Here is a 21,385-nt window from a genome sequence, read left to right on the forward strand (position 1 = left end):
AATGATTTAAAATATATCGTTTCCATTTTTATTTGTAAAAGTCAGCTTTATACAAGGGATCCTATTATATATACTCGTTCAACTTTTTACATAGAAAATATTTTATGTATCCTTTCTCATCAGATTGCGTCTGATTATTGTCTGCGTATTTATAGCACGTTTCTTCCCATAATACAAGTATTGTGCTATTAGAAATAATAGACGTATAAAAAAAAAGAAAAGGGGTATGTTCTATAAAATGAAACATGAATGACATTCGCTACGAGCAATAAACACTACTGTTTAAAGTACTCGATTGCATAATAAAATATATGCATTCGGCTTAAGAGAATTTACATTCGCAAATATGCGAATGTATTTTCGTATTTTATTTAATCTCTCATTATTTTCTTTATCGCGCTGATAAAACTCGTAGAGCAATTATCGCAAGTCAAGATGAATGAAATAATTCGACAATGAATGAATTAGTGCTAATCGCGTATAACGCAGTATTGCAACGTAACATGTAATATTTTTTTTTATACAAGAGTGCTTCGTGCTATCATAATCTGATCGACTTGAACGCAGTTTACTACAAAATATGTGTCAAAAGAAGCGTGATATTCTTTCGGAATCAGATATCTCTGCTAGAGTCGTATCATTTATTATAACAATTCCAGGTAATAGTAAAGCGATAATACTGAACATGTATGTACCGAAAGGCGATGTCATCTTGGATATAAATCCCTTTTCCTATCACAAAGACTAAATATTAGTCCCCGACACGATCTCTAATATACGTAACGTATATAAAATACGTACATTATACATAGTAATATGTACACGGGGATATAACGACGTTTTTTCTTTTCGCTCTCCATTTATGGAATATTGTAATTTACAATACTATACAGTATAATACTCACATAAATTGATAGACGTACCGACTGAAATTAATCTCGATTGAATGCATTAAAACTTCTTTATCTTTGAACACAAAGAAACGTGTGTTGTACTATATATGTCGTAATCAATATATGAAATAAATTATTCGCACGACGTCAGAGATAATTGTCAACTGGATATCAACTAAATGCATATTTTAAATTGTTAAATGCTAATCGTCGTTTTCTCCTCGAAGAGATGCTACTCTGTCGTGCACAATTTCATCAAGATTTACAAATAATCTTTGCATCTTTTTTGTAAAATTTGCACTGATATCTTGATACTTGATTAATCGAGTAAAATTGATGGATTATATTTTTTTAACAACTGCGCATTCGTTTTTACATCAATTTCAAATGTTAAGGTTTAAATATCGCAAATTTGCATAGTTTCTATTTGCAAATTTCCTTTTTTTTGTATACATTACGGTACATCAACATTTAGAAAATACATTTACTTGACCAAGTGATGCGATAATACTAGTGAGCACAAAAAACCATCATCGATCACTCTGTCACACGAGATTCCCGTCACGTGTGATTTTGCTGGCTCTCGAACTTGTGATTCGCGTCAATTTTTATTCGATGCATTTTATTATTTAGATTATTATTCTTATAGAAACACAAGCCTTTTTGAATATATTTTTAACGAATAATAATTCTGAAAATTAAAAAATAGGCATTATCTGCACAAGGAAGACTAAATTCTGATTAACTGCACCGCAAAAGTTAAGATTATGTAGCAGGTATATCTGTATTTTAAGATCGAGCAAATCCGAGAGCTTCTAAAGCTTCCAAAAATAGATCGCGTGGCAGCTTCTAGATACTTATCTAAATTTCGTCGTATACGAAGGCAACTATTCGAAGACACATGCGCAATTGGTAATATAATTACACGTACTTTTTTATTTACGTGTGTTTGATGGAAGAATCAGAATTCTCGCCGAGCTTAAAAAGATGAATGAGAGTCGGAATTGTATATTAAATTTTTATCGTAATCTTTGCGACTGCAATTTAATATATATATCTTTGTAGACTCGATTCTATTTTTAGAAAATATGAGAATCTTTGCTTTATTTCTTTCCTCTATAGTTCACGAGAATTTTGTTCTTGAATTTTAAAATATTCCTAAGCTCTGGGATTAGCGAAGTCTTATTTGTTAGGCTGACTAAGTTACGCTCGGGAGATATTTCGCCAAATATATATATTGCCGAAAAATTGTTTGCAAAATTATTATTATCATTTAGTAAATAATTAATTTAATATTATTAATTATCTTTATTAATCGGCCGTTTTTATGAAGAAATTAATTTTTCGATTTTAGGCTTATCCTCTGAAGATAACGTTATTTGCAAAAATTCAATCGTAATTTTTATATTCGATGAATTAATTTGCCACCTACTACCGATCTCATGTTATCTTTTAATATACATATTAGTAACTATAATCTTGCATACCAAAACCTTTGTTATCTTCTGATATATTAGTACCTAATTAAAACCTGAGTATGTCCGCTCGGTTTGACAAGGCATTAACGATTCATTACTTTAATTTTGCATGCGTCAGAAATTTATTATGAGATATTAAATACTGAGATATCAGATAAGGTTTTGTCGAAAATAATCGACGAATAAGTTTTCGTAAAATATGAAGAAAAAATCTCGATATATTTGATTATTAATCTCAATTTCTTGACGAAAAGGCAAGATAAAAGAAGTGAATTGTTAATACTTTGTCAAATAAATACTGCTACCGGCCGTCCATGTGAGACTCATCGGCGGTCTAGCAGATCAAAGATAGCGTTCGGTGGAATATACTTTCAGACGACCACAGCCTCGTAGGAATGCCCTTTCAGTTCGACAGCTCTAATTTGTGCCCGTCGCCCGCCGGAAAACATTATATAATTTATGACTTCCTGCGAAAAAATGCAATATATTTCTTTTAAGTATTCGTAAATTGTTTTATTAATAGATAAACCGAGGCACATGTTTGAACAATTAATGTTTCTCAAACATTATGACTGCATTTCGAAATTCACTGCTAGTACTTTAAATCTATAATATACGTATATACTATATAGAAGAACTATAGATTTCTGGAATACTGGCAGTGAAATGCAGTTTATATTTGAAAACATCAAGTTAGAGAAAATTTTTTCTCTTAACTGATATCTGATATAATCACATCATTACATAATACGATTAATATTTATAAATTCTTAGAAAATATAGTTTTAATTATACGACAGATGCTTTAATTATGTATGCAAGTGAAAATTAATGTGCTAATTATCATCATTAATTGCGCTTATTATACAAAGTAGTCTTACTACGATCAGGGCGTGTCGAAATCTTGATCTCCGACCAGGTACAGAAATTGAAAGGCAATCGCAAGTAGACTGATCCCGAGCAAGTCACCCATCGCGGTCAGATACGGGATCGCCGAGTTGTCGGGATCGATCTTTCGCTTCCACATCCAGTGGATCATTATGTAGGCGATATAGAGGAGCGCTGCGACCTGTAGCATCGCCGCGCAAAGATAAACGAAGACGAAGAGCGGCGTCATCGACGTATTGCCGTCTTTCATGTAATTAATCAGATAAATGAAGATAATGTGGCCCGGTATCACCATTGTCATCAAGACCCTCGTCGTCCTGGCATGCATACCTGAAAAAAAAGAAATAACGATGAAGAAATATCTTGAAGAAAAACTGTGATTATCGAGAAACGAAGGAATACCTTTCCCGAAAAAATTAGCGATAGGAGTGATAAAGATGACAGGATGCGTGTGTCCTGGTGGAATTAAAAGCGTGCCAAGTTCAGCTTGCTTGTGAAGAGCAGTCGATATTCTGCTAGCTTGGACAGCCACTAGGTTCCCGCCGACACCGTTGATGACCGGTTGAAACACTGTCAGATTTTCGAAACGGGACACCATAAACTCCAGTATGAGACCGCCGCAACTGTGTAGAAATTTTCGCGTGTTATATACTTTGAGCTTTACTTGAAATATAGTACGATACAGATGACAGTAAATCTTTGATAACACATTATTCATAAGCAAACTCCAAAAGATTGAGCAATTTCTCTCTTTTTACCTGCTGATTAACATAGCCACCATGACTGGCGTCCAACCAAAGTAGAGCACGTCGTTGGTATATTTGTTCTTTTTGGCGATCCACACCCAGAGTGGTGTTACAAGGATGTAGCAGGCTATGACGAGGGGCGCTACCCAGTCTTGTTTGTCTATACATTCGTAGAGCACGGTAGCGATCCAAGAGAGAAGTGCTAAGGACGTGATGTCGCCGAGACTGGCGGCTATCGGTGTGGCCACGTTATCCGGATTGATATGACAATGACGGGAGAAAACGATTACGCCCGCGGTAATAAGGCCCAGAACAAAGGAAGCGAGAGACGCGGTGACCAAACTGCTGGCACATAACAGGTAGGCATGATCCAAGGAGACCGTGCCGTTGCGAAAGGCACCCATCACGATTGCCACTACGGAACCCAGGAAGCCCACCACTATTGCTTGGCACTACAAAATTGAAATAACTTTTATTTTTATTTTAAACCGTTCAAGTGAAAAAGAATCTTTGAGAAAGATTTTCTTGTTTATTTTTTTAATTTTTTTCTAATGCTTGCTTTAATGAAGAAGCATGGATGGCTATATAAAATTACATTGAAATGCAAGACAAATTGTAACAAAACTCAATAATATTTAATTTATAAGATTTAGAATGCTGTGGAAAAAATAAAAAAAAAAAAAAAAATAGCGAGACATATGCTAAAAAAATGTCAAGTTTGCAGAAGAATTTTGATAGTGTGTATTTTGTATTTTTTGTAAGAAGCACTTTCTAATTTTATACAGAAATTTCAAACGTATATCAGCTTATCTTATATAGATATCGATTCATGATATGGAAATACACGTCTAAAGCGTGATGTTTTATGAAGTAACCACAGCTATGTGTCGCACACGCGAAAGATCGTACAGCAAACAGTCGGCTTCCCCGAAGGCCAAATAAAATCGTGGCGCCAATGTGATAAGACGGCCGGAGAGCATAGCTCAATTTGCTAAATCGAACGGCTAGGAAAAACGTTGCTTACTGTCGAAGAATCGTGTCGCCGGCTCGTTTCACAATTAACCGTTAACCACAGGTCAAATTATCGCATCACATCATAGTATCCTCTGATAATTTACGATATTTAGGATGCCAACAACGATGTCAACAACAATCGTTTCGTAATTGACAAATAGCAACGATTTGTTAAAGTATACGAATTTCATCAATTTATTATTTCAATTATCAAAATTACGAGAATTTGATGTCACTGATTTATTGAAATTTGATATTGAAAATTGACGAAGCTGAGCTTGAATATAAAAAAAATACGTAACGCTTGCATCCGCGGATTTATTTACGATGCTAGATGATAAGAAATCAGATGATTAATAGCGCAGAACTTTTCCTTGCGCTTGTCGCATAGTTACACAAGAAGCTGCGAAGATGCGATCTATCAAGGAACTAGAACATCGATTAAAACGAAGTAGTATAAGTTCCAAGAGAAAAATATACGGTATCGAATTAAGCCAATATGTGTTTCGCAATGTATTCGACGGAATTATGTTATGACTCCTTCGAATGACGAATGGTAAATATCAGTGTTTAATTGTGAAATCTAGTTAGAACCAGTTTCGCTAAAGTAAAGTCTGAACTTAAATGCGAAAGGTCTGACGGTATATCTTGTTACATTATGGTTCGCAGTAGAGCGTTATGTGTTACAATATGTATTACAATAATGCAAATATATATGACAGATCTCTGTTTCATTTCGCGTATATAAATCGTAATTAAGATTATTATTGTTAATATCCAAGACTCACAACGAATAGCTAGCGAAACTATTACAACTGCAGAATTTAATCATTACAGAAATCAAATTTCTTACAGTTATATCTATTTTTGAATTTGCAATCGAATCACAATTTATTCTCACCTGTATTAAGACGAGATTCCCAATAATCATATGCCATTGCTCCTTCGGCATGTCCATGTGTCCGAGATTTGCTTGAGTGGAAAGACGCGATGCCAAGGTCATTTCTAAATTACCTTTTAATCCTAAAAGTGCTGGTACCAGAATCATAAGCTCATTGACTTTCTCAAAGACTACCCAGTGCTGTAAGCAAACAAAGTAGAAAATGTAAAGTTAATTAAAATTCAACTAATTTGAAATCGATTTCTTTTTAGATAAGAGAGAAAACCTATGAATAAGGTAAATGGATTTAAAGATTTAATTTTATCAAGTTCTAGTTTTCTTTGTACGTATAATTTTATATTCTCAATTATTCTCCATTCCGTTTTACCTGAAGATTTTAATCTAGTCCAAAAATTATCGAGAAAAAAATTTACAATAGATTTATTAAAAAAAAGTTAGATGATCCGTTTAATAAGAACACTATCATGTGCAATTCGATTGGGTGTTATGAGTCGCGTTAAATCGACATTGACATTATTCGCTGCTCGTAAAATATTTCTGGATAGAGAAGAAGAGAAGAGGAAGAGAAAGAGAATCCGCGCGATAGGCATGCAAATTTTGTTCATACTTGGACCAGGTCGAGAACTAATCCAGCGCCCACCATGCCCAAGCCGGCGATGAGGAAGGGTATGAAGACCTGGATGGTGATGGCCAAGTACGACTCGAGCGGCTCATTCTCATCGGCCACGCCATAGATCTTACTCTCGGCGACAACATCTGGCAGCCGACCGCCATCGACGCCCTCGTCGAAGATCGTCACCTCGAAGCAATCCTCGGTGTTGTGTCCACTGCTGATGGTAGAATTCACCGTGGCCGCCTGTCCATTAGTGTTGGTTTCCTTCGACTCAGAAGTGGTCCGCGAACGGCCATCGGTTGGTGTCATCCTGTGGGAGTTCTGCTTCTCCGAAAGCAGTGGCTCCTTACATTGCTCACTGCCGACAGAAAAATTTTCATTGTGATGTCGAACAGATGTCGATGTCGAGAGTACTCATTAACTCTTTGTTACAGTCGTTAAGAGACGATAAGGTCGGAGTATTACGGTTTATCAATATACCTTCGAACGAAATCGACACACGATTCTATGATCCGGTAACAGAATAATAAATATATATAACGTGATTTTGTGGCACATTCATTTTTCTGATTTCAAACCACAAAATAAGACATTTAAATAAAAAATTGATATAAATCTAAAGTAGCGCTTGATAAAATTATTTTATTACAGTGACAAATTTATCATAATTTAATATAATATTACTTTATCTTAAAAAATTATATATTGGTTACAATTTTTATTTACTAATTGATTTATTTAGCAATTTGACGCGATAATTATCGCACCAAATCATTTCGTAGTCGAATGATTAAAACATGATAATGAAGTATATACATAGACAAGGTGATGAAAAAATAAGACCCAAAGTCTGGATTAAATGATGTGAGATGAATGAGCGAATGAGATTAATTAATCGTAGTCAAACGCATACGCGCGTAAATCCACAATTAATTCCACCGTGTGATTTTATTCACGATGCCGTCGAACACTGTCACCTAGCTATTTCTTGATTGTCCACGCGCTAAACATAGATCGCGCGTTGTTGCGTTTTGCTCGAAATTTTGATTTGAAATTCTTAATTCTTGTTTCGAGATACATGTAGAATACGAGATATTTTCTGCACAATATTTTTTAACGTACTTTTCGAACTTGATGCCAGTATTGGCAGTCTGGGACGGTTGTGACTTGTCGGGCGGCACTCGTACCGGATGTTGATGCACCTGGCCCTCTATCATCTTCCTACTGAGGGCTGCGTGAATCTCGTTGCCACGAATATATAGCCATTCTTCTTTGAGAATGATAAGGCTCCCGCCGCCGACAATGACGACGGCGACGACGACGACGGTGACGGCGACGACGACGACGACGACGACGACGACGACGACGACGACGACGACGATGACAGTTGTATCTCAGGACGCAAATAACGTAAATTACGTAATTATGCCGGAGAGAGAGCCACTATCTTCCTCTTCTCTTTCGTAGATTAGATTCTCTGGAGAACTGGTGTCGGCTAATCACGGCGAAAATAAAAATAGGAATCATCCAGCGATGTGTCAGTAGAAGAAAGGTAACTGGCCTCTTCCTATAGAGAATCATCACGTTAATCTAATCGTAAGTTTAGCAGACTACGTAGAGTATTAATCAGTACTTCATAAATTTATTATTTAAGACTCAAAGTCTGTTTAAGGATATTAAATTAACACAATAATATATACATGTAAGTATAATTTAATGTCTTTAGTTTTAGCATTAGCGACGTGTGTGTGTATTTTCGGACAATTACAACATATGGTTTATATACGTATATACATGGTATATATACAGAGAAAGTTACTTTGTAGAAGTATCTCGTTACAGTTATAGTTTTTTCATTAAAAAAGTAACTAGTTATAGTTACAAGTTACCGACTCTGAAAAATAATTTATAACTCAAAAAATGTGAAAATTGTCTAAGATATTTTATAGTTTATATAAAATTATGTCAAAGTATAAAATATCTTGTAAACTATTCAATTTTCAGAGATATTACCTTTAACTTTTTACTAAATATGCGAGGAATCAATTTATATAAAAAAATAAGGTTCTATTAAAAAAAAAAAAAAACCAAGTTCACTTTTGCATAGTTTGGTACCTATATCCAAGATCAAAATAATATTTATCATTTTTTCTCTATTTTTTTCTTCTTTCAAACTAATTTTTGTCTGAACTTGATTTTCTTCTAACAGCCCTTCATTTTCTAATATTTGATTAATAATTAAAGTAAAACATCTTATATCTATTATACGTGAGTATGTGCTATATTATTTTATACGCAATAGATCACATTTGTTTGAAACTTAAAATGAAAATACATTTAATATAATATAAGTAAATTAATAATTTATAATAAATTAATATTATATACTTGGAATAAAAATTATAAGATTAAAAGATTTTTCAATTAAAAAATTCAATTAGTTGAAACTAATTAGTTCATAATTTCAAACAATAATTTTCTAAAAAATCGCGCGATGATGTCTACGTACAGGTTTTTTGAAAGACATATAAAAAAGTGTATGCCTATTAAATATCGAATCGTACATTACGTTATCGAGCTATCAACCCTTAAGTTTGATAATAATAATAAACTATTAAATTAAATTAGTAACTATTAAATTAGTTATTAGTTACCAAAAAAATGTAATTAAATTAAGTTTCGGTTTTAGATGAAAAAAAAGGAATAAGTTTTAGTTACCAAAAAAAGAAATTATAACTGTAACTTCCGTTACTTTTTAATCCTGTATTATATTGTATATACACACACACACACACACACACACACACACACACACACACACACACACACACACACACACACACACACACACACACACACACACACACACACACACACACACACACACACACACACACACACACACACACACACACACACACACACACACACACACACACACACACACACACACACACACACACACACACACACACACACACACACACACACACACACACACACACACACACACACACACACACACACACACACACACACACACACACACACACACACACACACACACACACACACACACACACACACACACACACACACACACACACACACACACACACACACACACACACACACACACACACACACACACACACACACACACACACACACACACACACACACACACACACACACACACACACACACACACACACACACACACACACACACACACACACACACACACACACACACACACACACACACACACACACACACACACACACACACACACACACACACACACACACACACACACACACACACACACACACACACACACACACACACACACACACACACACACACACACACACACACACACACACACACACACACACACACACACACACACACACACACACACACACACACACACACACACACACACACACACATATATATATATAAATAATTGCCTAATTCTACAGAAAATATATATCTTTAAATATAATCTTCAAAGCTAATATATTTACCAAATAATTTTTTGCAGAGACATTTATCACAATAACTTTACATTATTTTGAAGATTCATTATTATCAATGATTTTTTCTTGTGAATGAATTTAATTCTTTCACAGCGAGACTCGATTCTGCATTGTTGATTTATTATTTATATATTATATCTAAATTTTTTGTCTACGCGAGACATCATGAAACAATCTCGTCATATGTACTAAAACTCTTTAAGAACATAGTTTCGTGATTTGCGTTGTATTTGTGAATAAAGTTATCACGTATATCAAGTAGATAATATCATGAATAAATGTTTCATACACGCCACGTATGCCGCTAATTAACATCTAACATACTCAATTTCCTCTTTGAATTACGTCTCAAAACGAGTTATTACGATAATCTATTTTGCCATATTATCGTCGAGAACGCATTAAATTGATTACAATAAATATGTAATAAGTTGCATCGGTAATAACTAATAACCGTACGTTTTAATAAGTCATTCGCAATGCAATGATTAATTTAATTTTTTCCTTTTCTTCATCTAATAGTAATCCAATTGCAAATTAACGAATAATAATCCAATTGAAGATTAACTTTTACACGAGCGTCAGATTTAGCTATTAATATCCGAAATCCGGAATAAACGCGCTTTAATGTCGTTGTTAATGAAAATGTCGCGACGATAACGATAACGATGCTCAATCGTGTGGCAACCTTACGCGCGGAAATTGAGATTGTAAACTGTTCCATCAAGGCCAGACTGTGCGACTGTTTGATTAAGAAAGCAACTTTGCTTTTACAAGTGTAACTGCAACATCCATATTTCGAGACAATTAATATTGCGTTGTGAATTAAAAAAAAAAAGGAAAAAATTTTATATGTTTAATTAATATTTTATAAATTTGAAATATTTAATTGTATGGATTTTGAATATTTAATTGCCTAGATCAGAGATTAGTTTTAAAATTATTGAATTCTTTGTGTCTCTTTAATCATTCTTATATAATATGAAAAATTTATGAATCTGCAATTTTCTTTTAAAAATTAATTTACCAACTGTATTTATTTTACATTTATAGATATATTAATCGATATATTTTTGCGTAGATTTTGCGACATTAAATTTTTCTTTATTCACATGTTAAGATGAAGAAAAAAGATCTCGAACGATCGATATTGATACAATTAGATTGCAATTTCTGATAAAGATCAATAAATGTCGTGAACTGCCCGATGATCGATCGTGCGATCGCACTTGATATTTATTGTCTGCTCTTTGCGTCACGCATTGACCGGATATTCAGTGGGGTCTGAAAAGCACGTTTCGTTGCATGAATTACACGAGTTCTTGTAACCTTAACCTACACACAATCAAGTCATCAGAGAACCTCGATGGAGTTCTCTGTCGCTTATCTATATCTCGCGTTTGTTACTGTTTTCCGGACCAACAGTGAACAGCAGGTATAGCGGTCGATCACGCGTGAATAATTAACATTATCCCCGCGAATGCAAAGTGAATTTTTGCACGCGTGTTTTTGCTTGGAATGTTTTTAATTAGTTTGGTACACTTATAATTTGGACAAAAAAATGTTCAGAAATACATTAATGAAGTTTATCGACGATTATCGGTATTTGCGATACCGGCTATCTGTCCTGAATACATATCTCTTGTCTCATGCAAGCGAATCCAGCATCGAGGTAACGCCCTGAAAGGAGTAAATCGCGGTTTTCGCGATAAGCTGAAGAGTCTATTTAAAAAAATAGCAATCTAATTCATTTTTTAATATCTCAATGAAATAAAAAAAAATTTAATTTTTAAAATTTTAGGATTTTTCTATATTTTCTTTAAAAAATGGATTAGAAATTGTAGAGTTGAATTAGGGGTGTTGAATTTTTCAGTCATTCTTAGTCTGTCGTTTTGATTCTCTTAAACTCCGAAAAATGGCTTCACACACAACTGTTACATTCTATTCATGACACAAAACTTGTAACAATTTTTGAAAGTCGATTAAAATCTATTAAATATGAATCCGCGGAGATCGCTGAACAAAAAGCAACTCACAAACCTCGTCTCTAAAATAAATATTTTTTTCGCTAAAGCATCTCGTTAGACCAACAATAAGTTTCGACTTCGAATGGATTTTCCGTGTCCCTTCCGCCCGTACCTGGTTCTTCAGGCGTGGTCCCAGACGGACCCCCGACGATTCCCAAGGACAAGACCCACCGTTGGACCCCCTTCTGTGTCACAGGTCGCTGATCGCCGGCTTCGATGACCGGTGATCCGTTTTTCGGCGCGAGATCAGCCTACGTCGAGCATCTGATGGCGGTCACCCGGTGGCCTGGTGCGAGGCCGTCTCACGCTGCGGTTACATCGCGACTGATCGCGATCGTGCATCGTGCCCGCGTGTATGCATGCCTCCTTAAAACTAGTTTGGGGATACATGTGTCTTTGTATGTGCGCGTGTGTGTATCTGTCGGTGGCGCGCCGGACGGAGCAGACGCACGTTTATCGATCCGAGCCACTTTCCAGTCAGTCCGCAAACTCCTCAATGCTATTCTGGTGTCTGTACGCCAATAGCGAACCCCTAGCGTCATTCCCAGACGTCTAGAAGGGTTGTCTTCGTGCTGAATCCCAACGTGACGTCACTTGGTACGACCCACCTTCGACGATTGCGTCATCGTTCCGATACATTTGAATAGACTCGTGTTGTCGATTATTTTTTTATGCTTTTTGTGTGGGTTTGTCAGTCATTTTCTAGATCAGGAAGAACCGCCTCCGCGTTGGAAATCCTAGTGACGTCGTCTGGAAATGTCCTGCCACGAGCAGTTACCTATTGTTTCGATGCATTCAATTTGCACTCTTATTATTATTTTCTTGTTATGATTTCTTCTTATTTTTTTTAATAATTTGAGAGATTTGTTCTTAAAGAACATTAGCTCAAAATTATTTTAATGACTTTGACTTCTATATTGTTGGAAATCGATTTAAATTGATTAATACTTTTTCTCTTATCATCTTTCTCGCATATTTTTAGGATATACAGACACTCTTGATCTTTTTTCAAAAATTATTAAAAATTATTAAAAAATTTTTTTTAAGTATGTGTGATACAATGTGACGAACAATGTTCGATATCTTTCATTGTGAGTGACGTTACACATGTGGCCGTTACACATGTGGCAGTTACACAGGCATCGGTTACGTCATCAATCACCAGCTGATACATATGGAAACTTTTGGTTCATTCATGAGTTTACGACGCATTACGCGCGAGTTGTATAATCGCCTTGATTTTACATAATTTTCGTGATTTGCTTTTATGCGCTGTAATCCGATGATAGCATTAATATATTCTGTGAATTTTTTTTTTTTGCTTTGAGATCATTAAAGCGTTATATATTAGACATAAATATACTAATTCAGCTATTGATTAATATCATGTAGACTGCAAAGTAATATCGAACAAACTTTTTTTTTACATTTGCTACAGCAAATTTCTAAATTATAACTGATTATCAATAAAATAATTAGAACCAATCTCTAATACTCCTTCATGTGTTTTCTTGTAAATGTCATAATTGATAATTTTTTAAATGATTTTTTTGTCATTTTATTCATTTCACGCATTTGTCATTTAGTTTCGCAAACGTAACGTAATTATGAGATTTTTTAAATTTAATATACAGTTGCACAATATGTCACACAAATGTCAGGTATCAAGGTCCAATTGTCGATATACAAATGCATAAGTTGTCGAAGACTATCTTTAAGCTACAAGCTTATATATTCAATGCTGTTTATACACGATAACTTTCACCAACGCAAAGAGATTGATATTGATTTTCTAAATTTATCCGATATTACTCCTGAGAGAATAAAGATAACTCGTTAAGTATATTTTTATGTAATATACTTTTGCACGCAATATACAGAAGGGTTTATATTTTCTTTCCATTTTATTTCTAATTATAGGATATAGCAGTATTAAAAGAAAAAAAGACATCATATACATATACATGGATGCAATTATTAATCATATAGTGTTTTTTGCATATAATTTTTATGCTTTCTAAAGAAATTAAATTGATCCAAGAATTTGCGATTACATCATTTTAAATCAGATCAAATCTACTTTTGAGAACTATTTTCACAACTGTGAACATAATACCCTATATTTCTATTGAGTTTTATGATATCCTTGTTTCGTCATATCTGTATCTTTTCTTTCCTTCTATAATTTTAATTTTACATGCGCAATATCATATTAATACTAAATCGATAAAATCTGTTGGCCATGAACGATGGGAAAAAAGCATATATAATGGCGTAATAATTAAATAAAATCGATCGCTTGATAAGTTATGTAAACAACTTGAATTCAACGGAAATCAGCGATTGAATTAATGAGATGATACAATAAATTTAAATAAAACTCTACTGAAAAAAATACACACACGTATATATACATATACATATATAGAGATTGAACTAATTCGTTTTCTCTTCAGAAAAAGAATATGATACATTTCTCTTATTACGTTCTACGAAATTACAATCTCATCGATCTAAGCGATGTATCTGTCATTCAGCGTAATTCTTATTTAAAGTGGAGCGGAAAAATTCGCTTATAACAGTCAGTTGGTCAATGACGCGCGAATAGGATTCACTGGCCCGTCTATGACCGTATCCTGTGTAGGAGCAGCACTCTGACCGTTCGTGACACGGCAATTTGTATTCTGGTAACTTGAGGATTAGGTCACACTTAAATAGTCTCGTTTTTCTAATTATTTCACCAATGAAACATTTGAGTATTTCCTGTTCGTACAAATTCTTGAAAAGATGCACGCGAATGGGCATCACGAATGAAAATCATCGGGAGAATTGGAAGCGATACTGATTAATCAATGCTTAATTATCCGAGTGAGAGTGAAATCTTTAAAAAAATTAAAAAAAAAAAACATTATAGTCATATAATAATAATGCAGTAAAAAATAAAATTTAATTGTCGATTAGATGAATCGATTAGAAAATCTGTTAAACTTTGCATGCTTGAAACGAAAGGCTGATCACATCATTTAAAATAATGTAGCAACGACTAAATTAGTAAGTGTTAAAGACCTGATGACCACATTTTCAACGATGCCATTAACACGCGACTGTTTGCAATTTGCACCTTGATGAATAACAGTCGATTATTTCATGGAGAAATGTGAGAGATTGATGTGTTTGCTCGTCTAATTACACCAATCCCAGCAACGTGTACGGTATCGAGTAGTGATAAGCTTGCAGAATACTATTCACTTGAAATGTCGATTCGTGATCGCTTCGATCAACAAGGCAAAGATGTACATCGTCGAGATCCAACAATTGGCACGATCGACGCTATACTGTTAATGATACAATTACTCTTCGAGATATCGTCTTACAAGTTTGATCAAGTTTCCTTCTCGTAATCAGATATCGCTCTCTGGCTACTCCTCTTGATTCTATATGTGTTTTAGTTAAATCACATGCATGGTCCATAACTTTATCTTCCATAAAGAAATTTGTTTATTCAATGAAATAATTAATTCTTCTCGCCATTCTGTCCTGTACTACGAAATTCGTGATCAAATTGATAGCGTATGCCTTATCGCGAGCAATGTAATGGACAGTCGCGTTTCCGTGTACTTATTATAAGTATGATTCGAGCGCGATATCCGACAAGCGAGGCTGATAATACATTGGTTGCAAGACCAAAAGGAAAACATTATTTAATAATTTTTCTATAGCGCACTGTGTCCGATTGTTTATTAATTATCGATTATTGTATCGTCTAGTTGTCGCACAACTCCGATAATGACGTCATTGAAATTCGAATAATTTTTTTATCAATCTTATATATATATATAATGGTAATGTAAGGCACGCTAATTTTGTAGACATATATTGTATATTTAAGTGAAACGTAAAATTAAATAATTAATTGAAAAATAATCTTCCTTTACAATTTAAATCGTTTAAAACTTTAATTTTGATTATTTTTAATTTATAATTAATTTAACGATTTGTTTCAAGTACGATGCACGAGTTTTAATTTCATACTTTACTAAAGTCAATTTGTAATCGATTTAATCGGTTTTAATCATGATTAAACATATTTGTATTTCACACAGTTCGCCAAAGACTTTAGTACTTTATCAAATTGTTGTTGTAAAACGACCTATTTGTTCTGTAAAGAAGACATTAGTCTTTAACGCGATTTTTAGTTTTTCTTTCGCAAGCGTAGGTTTAGACATATATCCGACTTGAAGCGATATATATACATATATATAATCTGCTCGCATACACGCATACCTTTCGTGGTTCCTTTTAAAGTGCCGATTACGTAAGGTCCGCTCTTGACTCGGCAAAGGTCGACATTGAAACCGGACCTGAATGAACCGTGTAACTGGAACGCATTCAAATACGCGATGATTTTCCCCGGCAATTTCAATAAAACAGCGTATACCCACGTGTAATTTAGTTGCGTGCGTAGATTCTCCCGTCTGTATAAATAGATATGTGAGATTTTACCCCGACACCCGATCTGTCCTGTTAGGTCAGTATGTCACTCCGTTTTTCATTCGTTATCGACGTGCATTATAGACACGTGCGTTAAATATAGATATGAAAAATAGTGCGATTGTATACATATCAATGTTACATATAATTATAGTAAAATTCTTACCATGAATTTCGTATAATTAATTGTATTAATTTAGTGTTAGAATATTTCCTAGAAAATACCATATATTGTAATATAAATTATTATCACTATTTACAAATATAGATATGCATTTGAGAAGCCTACGCTCCTCATATAAATATTGTATTTTGAAAGGAAATAATCGCTTTTTGATATTTGTCGTTGTAGATAGATCACATGTAGGATAAATAAATAATAAATAAATAACTAAATAAATAATTTAAAAAATTATTTTATCTTGACATCTGATTTATCTCGTTAAATTATGTCATTCATTTCTCATTCGTTAAGATGTGCGTTATAGATATGAAAAAAGTGTACACATATTAATGTTACATTGTTATTTGCAATTATAATTTTCCTTATAAATCGTATCACAGCATAAATAAAAAATAAAATAACTAGTTTATTGTATATATATATATTGTAATAATATGTCATTCGTTTTTCATTCGTTACGATGTGCGTTATAGATATGAAAAAAATGTACACATATTAGTTATATTGTTATTTGCAATTATAATTTTCCTTAAAAATCGTATCACAGCATAAATAAATAAGTATAAATAAAAAGTAAAATAACTAATTTATTGCATATATATATTGTAATGATATGCATAAATATATATCAATAAAATTGTAATGGGAATGTAAAAAGACAATTAGAAGCAAGAAGGAATATGATATAATATGCCTTTTAAAAAATCAGCCATTGTGCAATCCAAATAAACGATGACTATGAGTTAAATGCTGGATATATATTGACGCTAATATAACTTGTATATGACTGACTTATGATATAATTGACACACTAATTTACTGAACTTAGGGGGCTGTTCCCAAGCATCGATGAATCGCGTATGTTTTTCACTTGAGATGTCATGACAAGAATTATTTGATTTTACACGGAGCATCGTTATCATCATAAATTAATTGATCACATGTTCAATCTTGCAACTCGAATCAAATGTCATTTTTGTAATTTATCCGGAGATTAGTTTTATTTATATATTTAATTTTAAATTTTCTTGTAATACAACAAAATAACGCATTCATAATTTTCATGAAATTTATAATTAATTTCTTCAGAAATTAATCTGTTGAATGTAAATTAAAATGCGTTTATAATTGCAATTTATTCTAAAAAACAATATAAATAATTTATTTCAAGAATGTTATGAAATAATAAATGTCTACAATCTGCAAAAAAATGAATATGTATATATTTAAAAGTCATTGAGGCAAATATATAATCTCGGATAATTTGTTTAATTTTTTTAGAGACTTCTTTAATTACATTTGCAATAATTCGGCGAATATTATACCGGTATTAAATCCTTTTATTATACTCGTATTCATTTATTCTTATATATGCCACCTACATATCGTAAACACGTTAGCGGACAACAATAAGAGCATCACTGAGAGAGCATTACGCAAGTGCTACCTTATACTTGCTTCTTCAATTACGGACCCTTATACCGTATAATAAAGCCGGGTACACAAATAACACACGATCGAGCAACTAAACGGGAAATATGATTGTTCCGTTAAGTAAACGCCTCATCGTAAAATCGCCATCAGCTTTCTACAGATATAAAACAAATACAAATAAAATATGTAAAAAAATTCTAGCTATGGATACTGTAACAGATACAATAAATCATTTGATTTAATTTAAAAGTTTAATCGATATTTCGGCAAAAGTTAACTTTTAAAATATTCTAAAATATTTAATAAATGCCGATCTTTTTAAATCGAATCCGTCTAGTTGTCTTATTCTCCAATTGTGAGGTTTCTCGAGAGCATATCACAACACAATAGAGAGCGACTAGATCGATAACAACAGTCATCAATTGCGAGCACGTCGGTCTTTTTGATGAAACTCGCGACTAGTTTACACAAAGTGTTATCGCGTGCAATTCAAGAGGAACTGTCGACGCGATGGACCACACGCGAGCGATTTGCCATCTTCGTTGTGTGATATTTTTACACGCTGGTCTCGGCCACGCTTCTCACCGTCATTCTACACTCATTTTTTCGCGTCTATGAACGTACCATGTCCAATGCAGAAAACTCGTGTATATGCGTTAATCATATTCAGTCTTACATATAATTGCCGCAATATATACGTAACTTCCAAGGACGATAAGACATTTTTACGAGCGTATGTCACGTTTTAGTATCACGAAACCATGAATCTTTTAATTTTATACTATCTTAAATTCAGTAATAAAGATAAGAGTTTTTTGTGACACACTGTCTTGTTTTAATTCTTTAATCTCTGATTTATGATTAGTTCAATCTCTTAGAATAAAAATTAGATATTTCACAAGTGGTCGTCGCAATAGTTTTGTATTTGATATCGTCCAATATTGTGACAGCTCAGTATCTTTGAATGCCACACATTGTACACGTTGTATAAATCTATTCAAAATTTTCTGTCAAATTTCTCCTTGATTCTACTTGAGCTCCCAAATGGATTTGTTATTAGAATAGAAATTTTTCCGGATCCCGTTTTCGAATTTTACATCGAGACGCTTTTCCATCGACGAACCTGCTCTCCGGGCGACACGAGCGCCTAAGCGCTTCCGTAACATATTCGCAGATTGATAAATTACTCCACGTGTTTAAGTTCGACCATGACGGGCAATAACTTAACATACCGCTCTGATACCTCGCCTCTCCCGGTGTATCTTATCCACCAGGCTGTCGCTCGCTCGCGCGCGCCGCACGATTATTTTATTTTCGTCGCCGGATGGAGATCGCATGCGAGGTGCAACAGTTTGCGCGCGGGTGGTCTCTTTCTCTTTCTCTGATATACTAGCTATTATATACTTACACGGTGGTCAGCTGCACCGGACGATGATGCGCTCGTTCGTCGTCGCGGTCGAGGAGTCCGCGGTGTTGTTTTGCATTTTGACAATCGCGCACGTGAGAGCACTCATTCGATTTTCGCTTGATGACCCATGCGATGCTGCACGAGACGGTAATTCCTCGATAAACTTGTTTATAACTTTTTTTACTCGCCAAAGTGGACGTAGCGAAACGAAACGAGCATTTGATCTGGGTAATCTTGAAAGAATCCACATACAAAATTGGAATGCGGACATAAATTATGTTGATCGTCCAAAACCAGTTATCGCAATAAATCCGATGTTGCGAACGCTACGAAAAGAAGCCAGTGACGAAGCTTTGCAGTAACTGGAATCATTCTTCAATCCAATATTTCAGCTTGTAATTATATTTAGTATCAGAGATTACGGCGCATCTTTCGTTCATGACTTATCGTGCGGTCGATTACTTCATATTTGTTATCGGTCGTCTCTCCACGCTATCACTCGTCAGAAAATTTTCCAGAATATTAATGATTTATGAGAATTACATAAATAAAAAAAGAATAAATCTCGAGGGTATCGTACGAGAATTGAAACTGATTTATGAGTCCCTGAAAATAGTAACCCTTGTCACTTTTATAATTCAGCGATTATAAAAGTAGTTCAGGGTCGAACCGAAATAGAAGGTACATATGTCGAGTTGTATTTTTTTCTTCACACTCTTTTGCTGCATTTAAAATAAAAAAAATCCTCCTATTTAAAATAATACAGAAGCGTATATATTCAAGTTTTGTACGAAAATAACGGAAAAGTAAAGATTGTAAAAAATGTTGCCGTTCTTGCCATGTACTCAATCGAATAAAAGCTACGTAATGTAGCTTTTGTATTATAATTGAATACCGTTCTCATTCTCTAATAATACTCTGTGTTCAGAAAAAAATTTTTTTCTTTAATTATTTGTTTTGTCGATTAATTTAAAATTGCAAACACTGTCAAGCTTCCTTTAGACGTCCGCAGCATCGAGAATCGAACTCACCAAGATTAGAGAGGTTTCAAGCCTTGAATGATGCGCGACCTTTAGGTCGGACTAATATCGTGCTCTCTTTTCGCGGCCACTTACTATATCTTATGCATAACGTGCACGACGACTTAGATAAGATCTAAGAGAGAGGCACCGCCGGGAACGACGCGATAGTTGGCACTGACAGATCCAACTATTTCATTCACAATCGTCGTCGTCGGGCTTGACCGCGTAAATCGTCGTCGTCGTCGTCGTCGGGCTTGACCGCGCGAAGCGTCGTCATATACGTGTGCGTGTAGACGCGTTACGCGTGACATGACGATGTAGATTGTAGATGAATGAACCGATGCACACACAGGAGAGAGACGAAGCGCGCGAGCGATGCGATTACGGTGTAGGTGGTTACGAAGCGAGAATGAGCGGGAGGATGTGTGACGGGGCTCTAAACTGCAGCCGAGAAGACACGGATTCTGTTGCGTCGTGACTGGTGCACATGCACTCAAATATATATATATATTTATATGTGTATATAAATACATGGATGATACGCATTAATGCGTGAATTGGAAAAAAACTATTCGTATCTGCGAGAGCTCTCGCTAAAGTTACTCGTCGTCTGCAAATTGTCGAGTAATACTTCAATCAATAAGAAAAATACAATAAAATTCATGTACAATTAAATATAAATAGTATATGAAATGATAATATGATACAGAGACTGTTATCACGTGGAAAGATTACTTG

General features: G+C 34.3%; 1 protein-coding gene across 5 annotated transcripts; it reads right to left on the reverse strand.

Annotated features, from left to right (window-relative positions):
* Positions 1-1,122: 1,122 nt before the first annotated feature.
* Positions 1,123-21,369, reverse strand: LOC140670492 (solute carrier family 41 member 1). Of its 5 annotated transcripts, XM_072901112.1 has the most exons (9): positions 20,657-21,369; positions 19,626-19,858; positions 7,656-8,100; positions 6,528-6,891; positions 5,921-6,100; positions 4,018-4,457; positions 3,662-3,882; positions 3,253-3,589; positions 1,123-2,838 (listed from the first exon to the last, which is right to left on the reverse strand). In XM_072901112.1, the coding sequence occupies exons 3-8, from the start codon at positions 7,748-7,750 to the stop codon at positions 3,258-3,260; spliced, it is 1,632 nt and encodes a 543-aa protein (XP_072757213.1). In that variant the 5' UTR covers positions 7,751-8,100; positions 19,626-19,858; positions 20,657-21,369; the 3' UTR covers positions 1,123-2,838; positions 3,253-3,257. The 5 variants fall into 5 exon arrangements, with proteins under 5 accessions (XP_072757213.1, XP_072757214.1, XP_072757211.1 ...); XM_072901113.1 differs by lacking the exon at positions 19,626-19,858; XM_072901110.1 differs by lacking the exons at positions 19,626-19,858; positions 20,657-21,369 and adding an exon at positions 12,221-12,921.
* Between the last annotated feature and the right edge of the window lie 16 nt (positions 21,370-21,385).

This window comes from Anoplolepis gracilipes, chromosome 10 (assembly GCF_047496725.1).
Source record: "Anoplolepis gracilipes chromosome 10, ASM4749672v1, whole genome shotgun sequence".
Taxonomy (NCBI): Eukaryota; Metazoa; Arthropoda; class Insecta; order Hymenoptera; family Formicidae; genus Anoplolepis; species Anoplolepis gracilipes.

What these genes read in the sequence shown, in the direction of transcription:
- LOC140670492 (XM_072901113.1), bottom strand. Translation starts at nt 7,750, where the DNA reads ATGATAGAGGGCCAGGTGCATCAACATCCGGTACGAGTGCCGCCCGAC. An exon ending in GGAATCTCGTCTTAATACAG is followed by an intron (nt 4,458 to 5,920) that starts GTGAGAATAAAT and finishes TCAATTTTGTAG; the next exon opens with TGCCAAGCAATAGTGGTGGG. An exon ending in GTGGCTATGTTAATCAGCAG is followed by an intron (nt 3,883 to 4,017) that starts GTAAAAAGAGAG and finishes ATTTCTACACAG; the next exon opens with TTGCGGCGGTCTCATACTGG.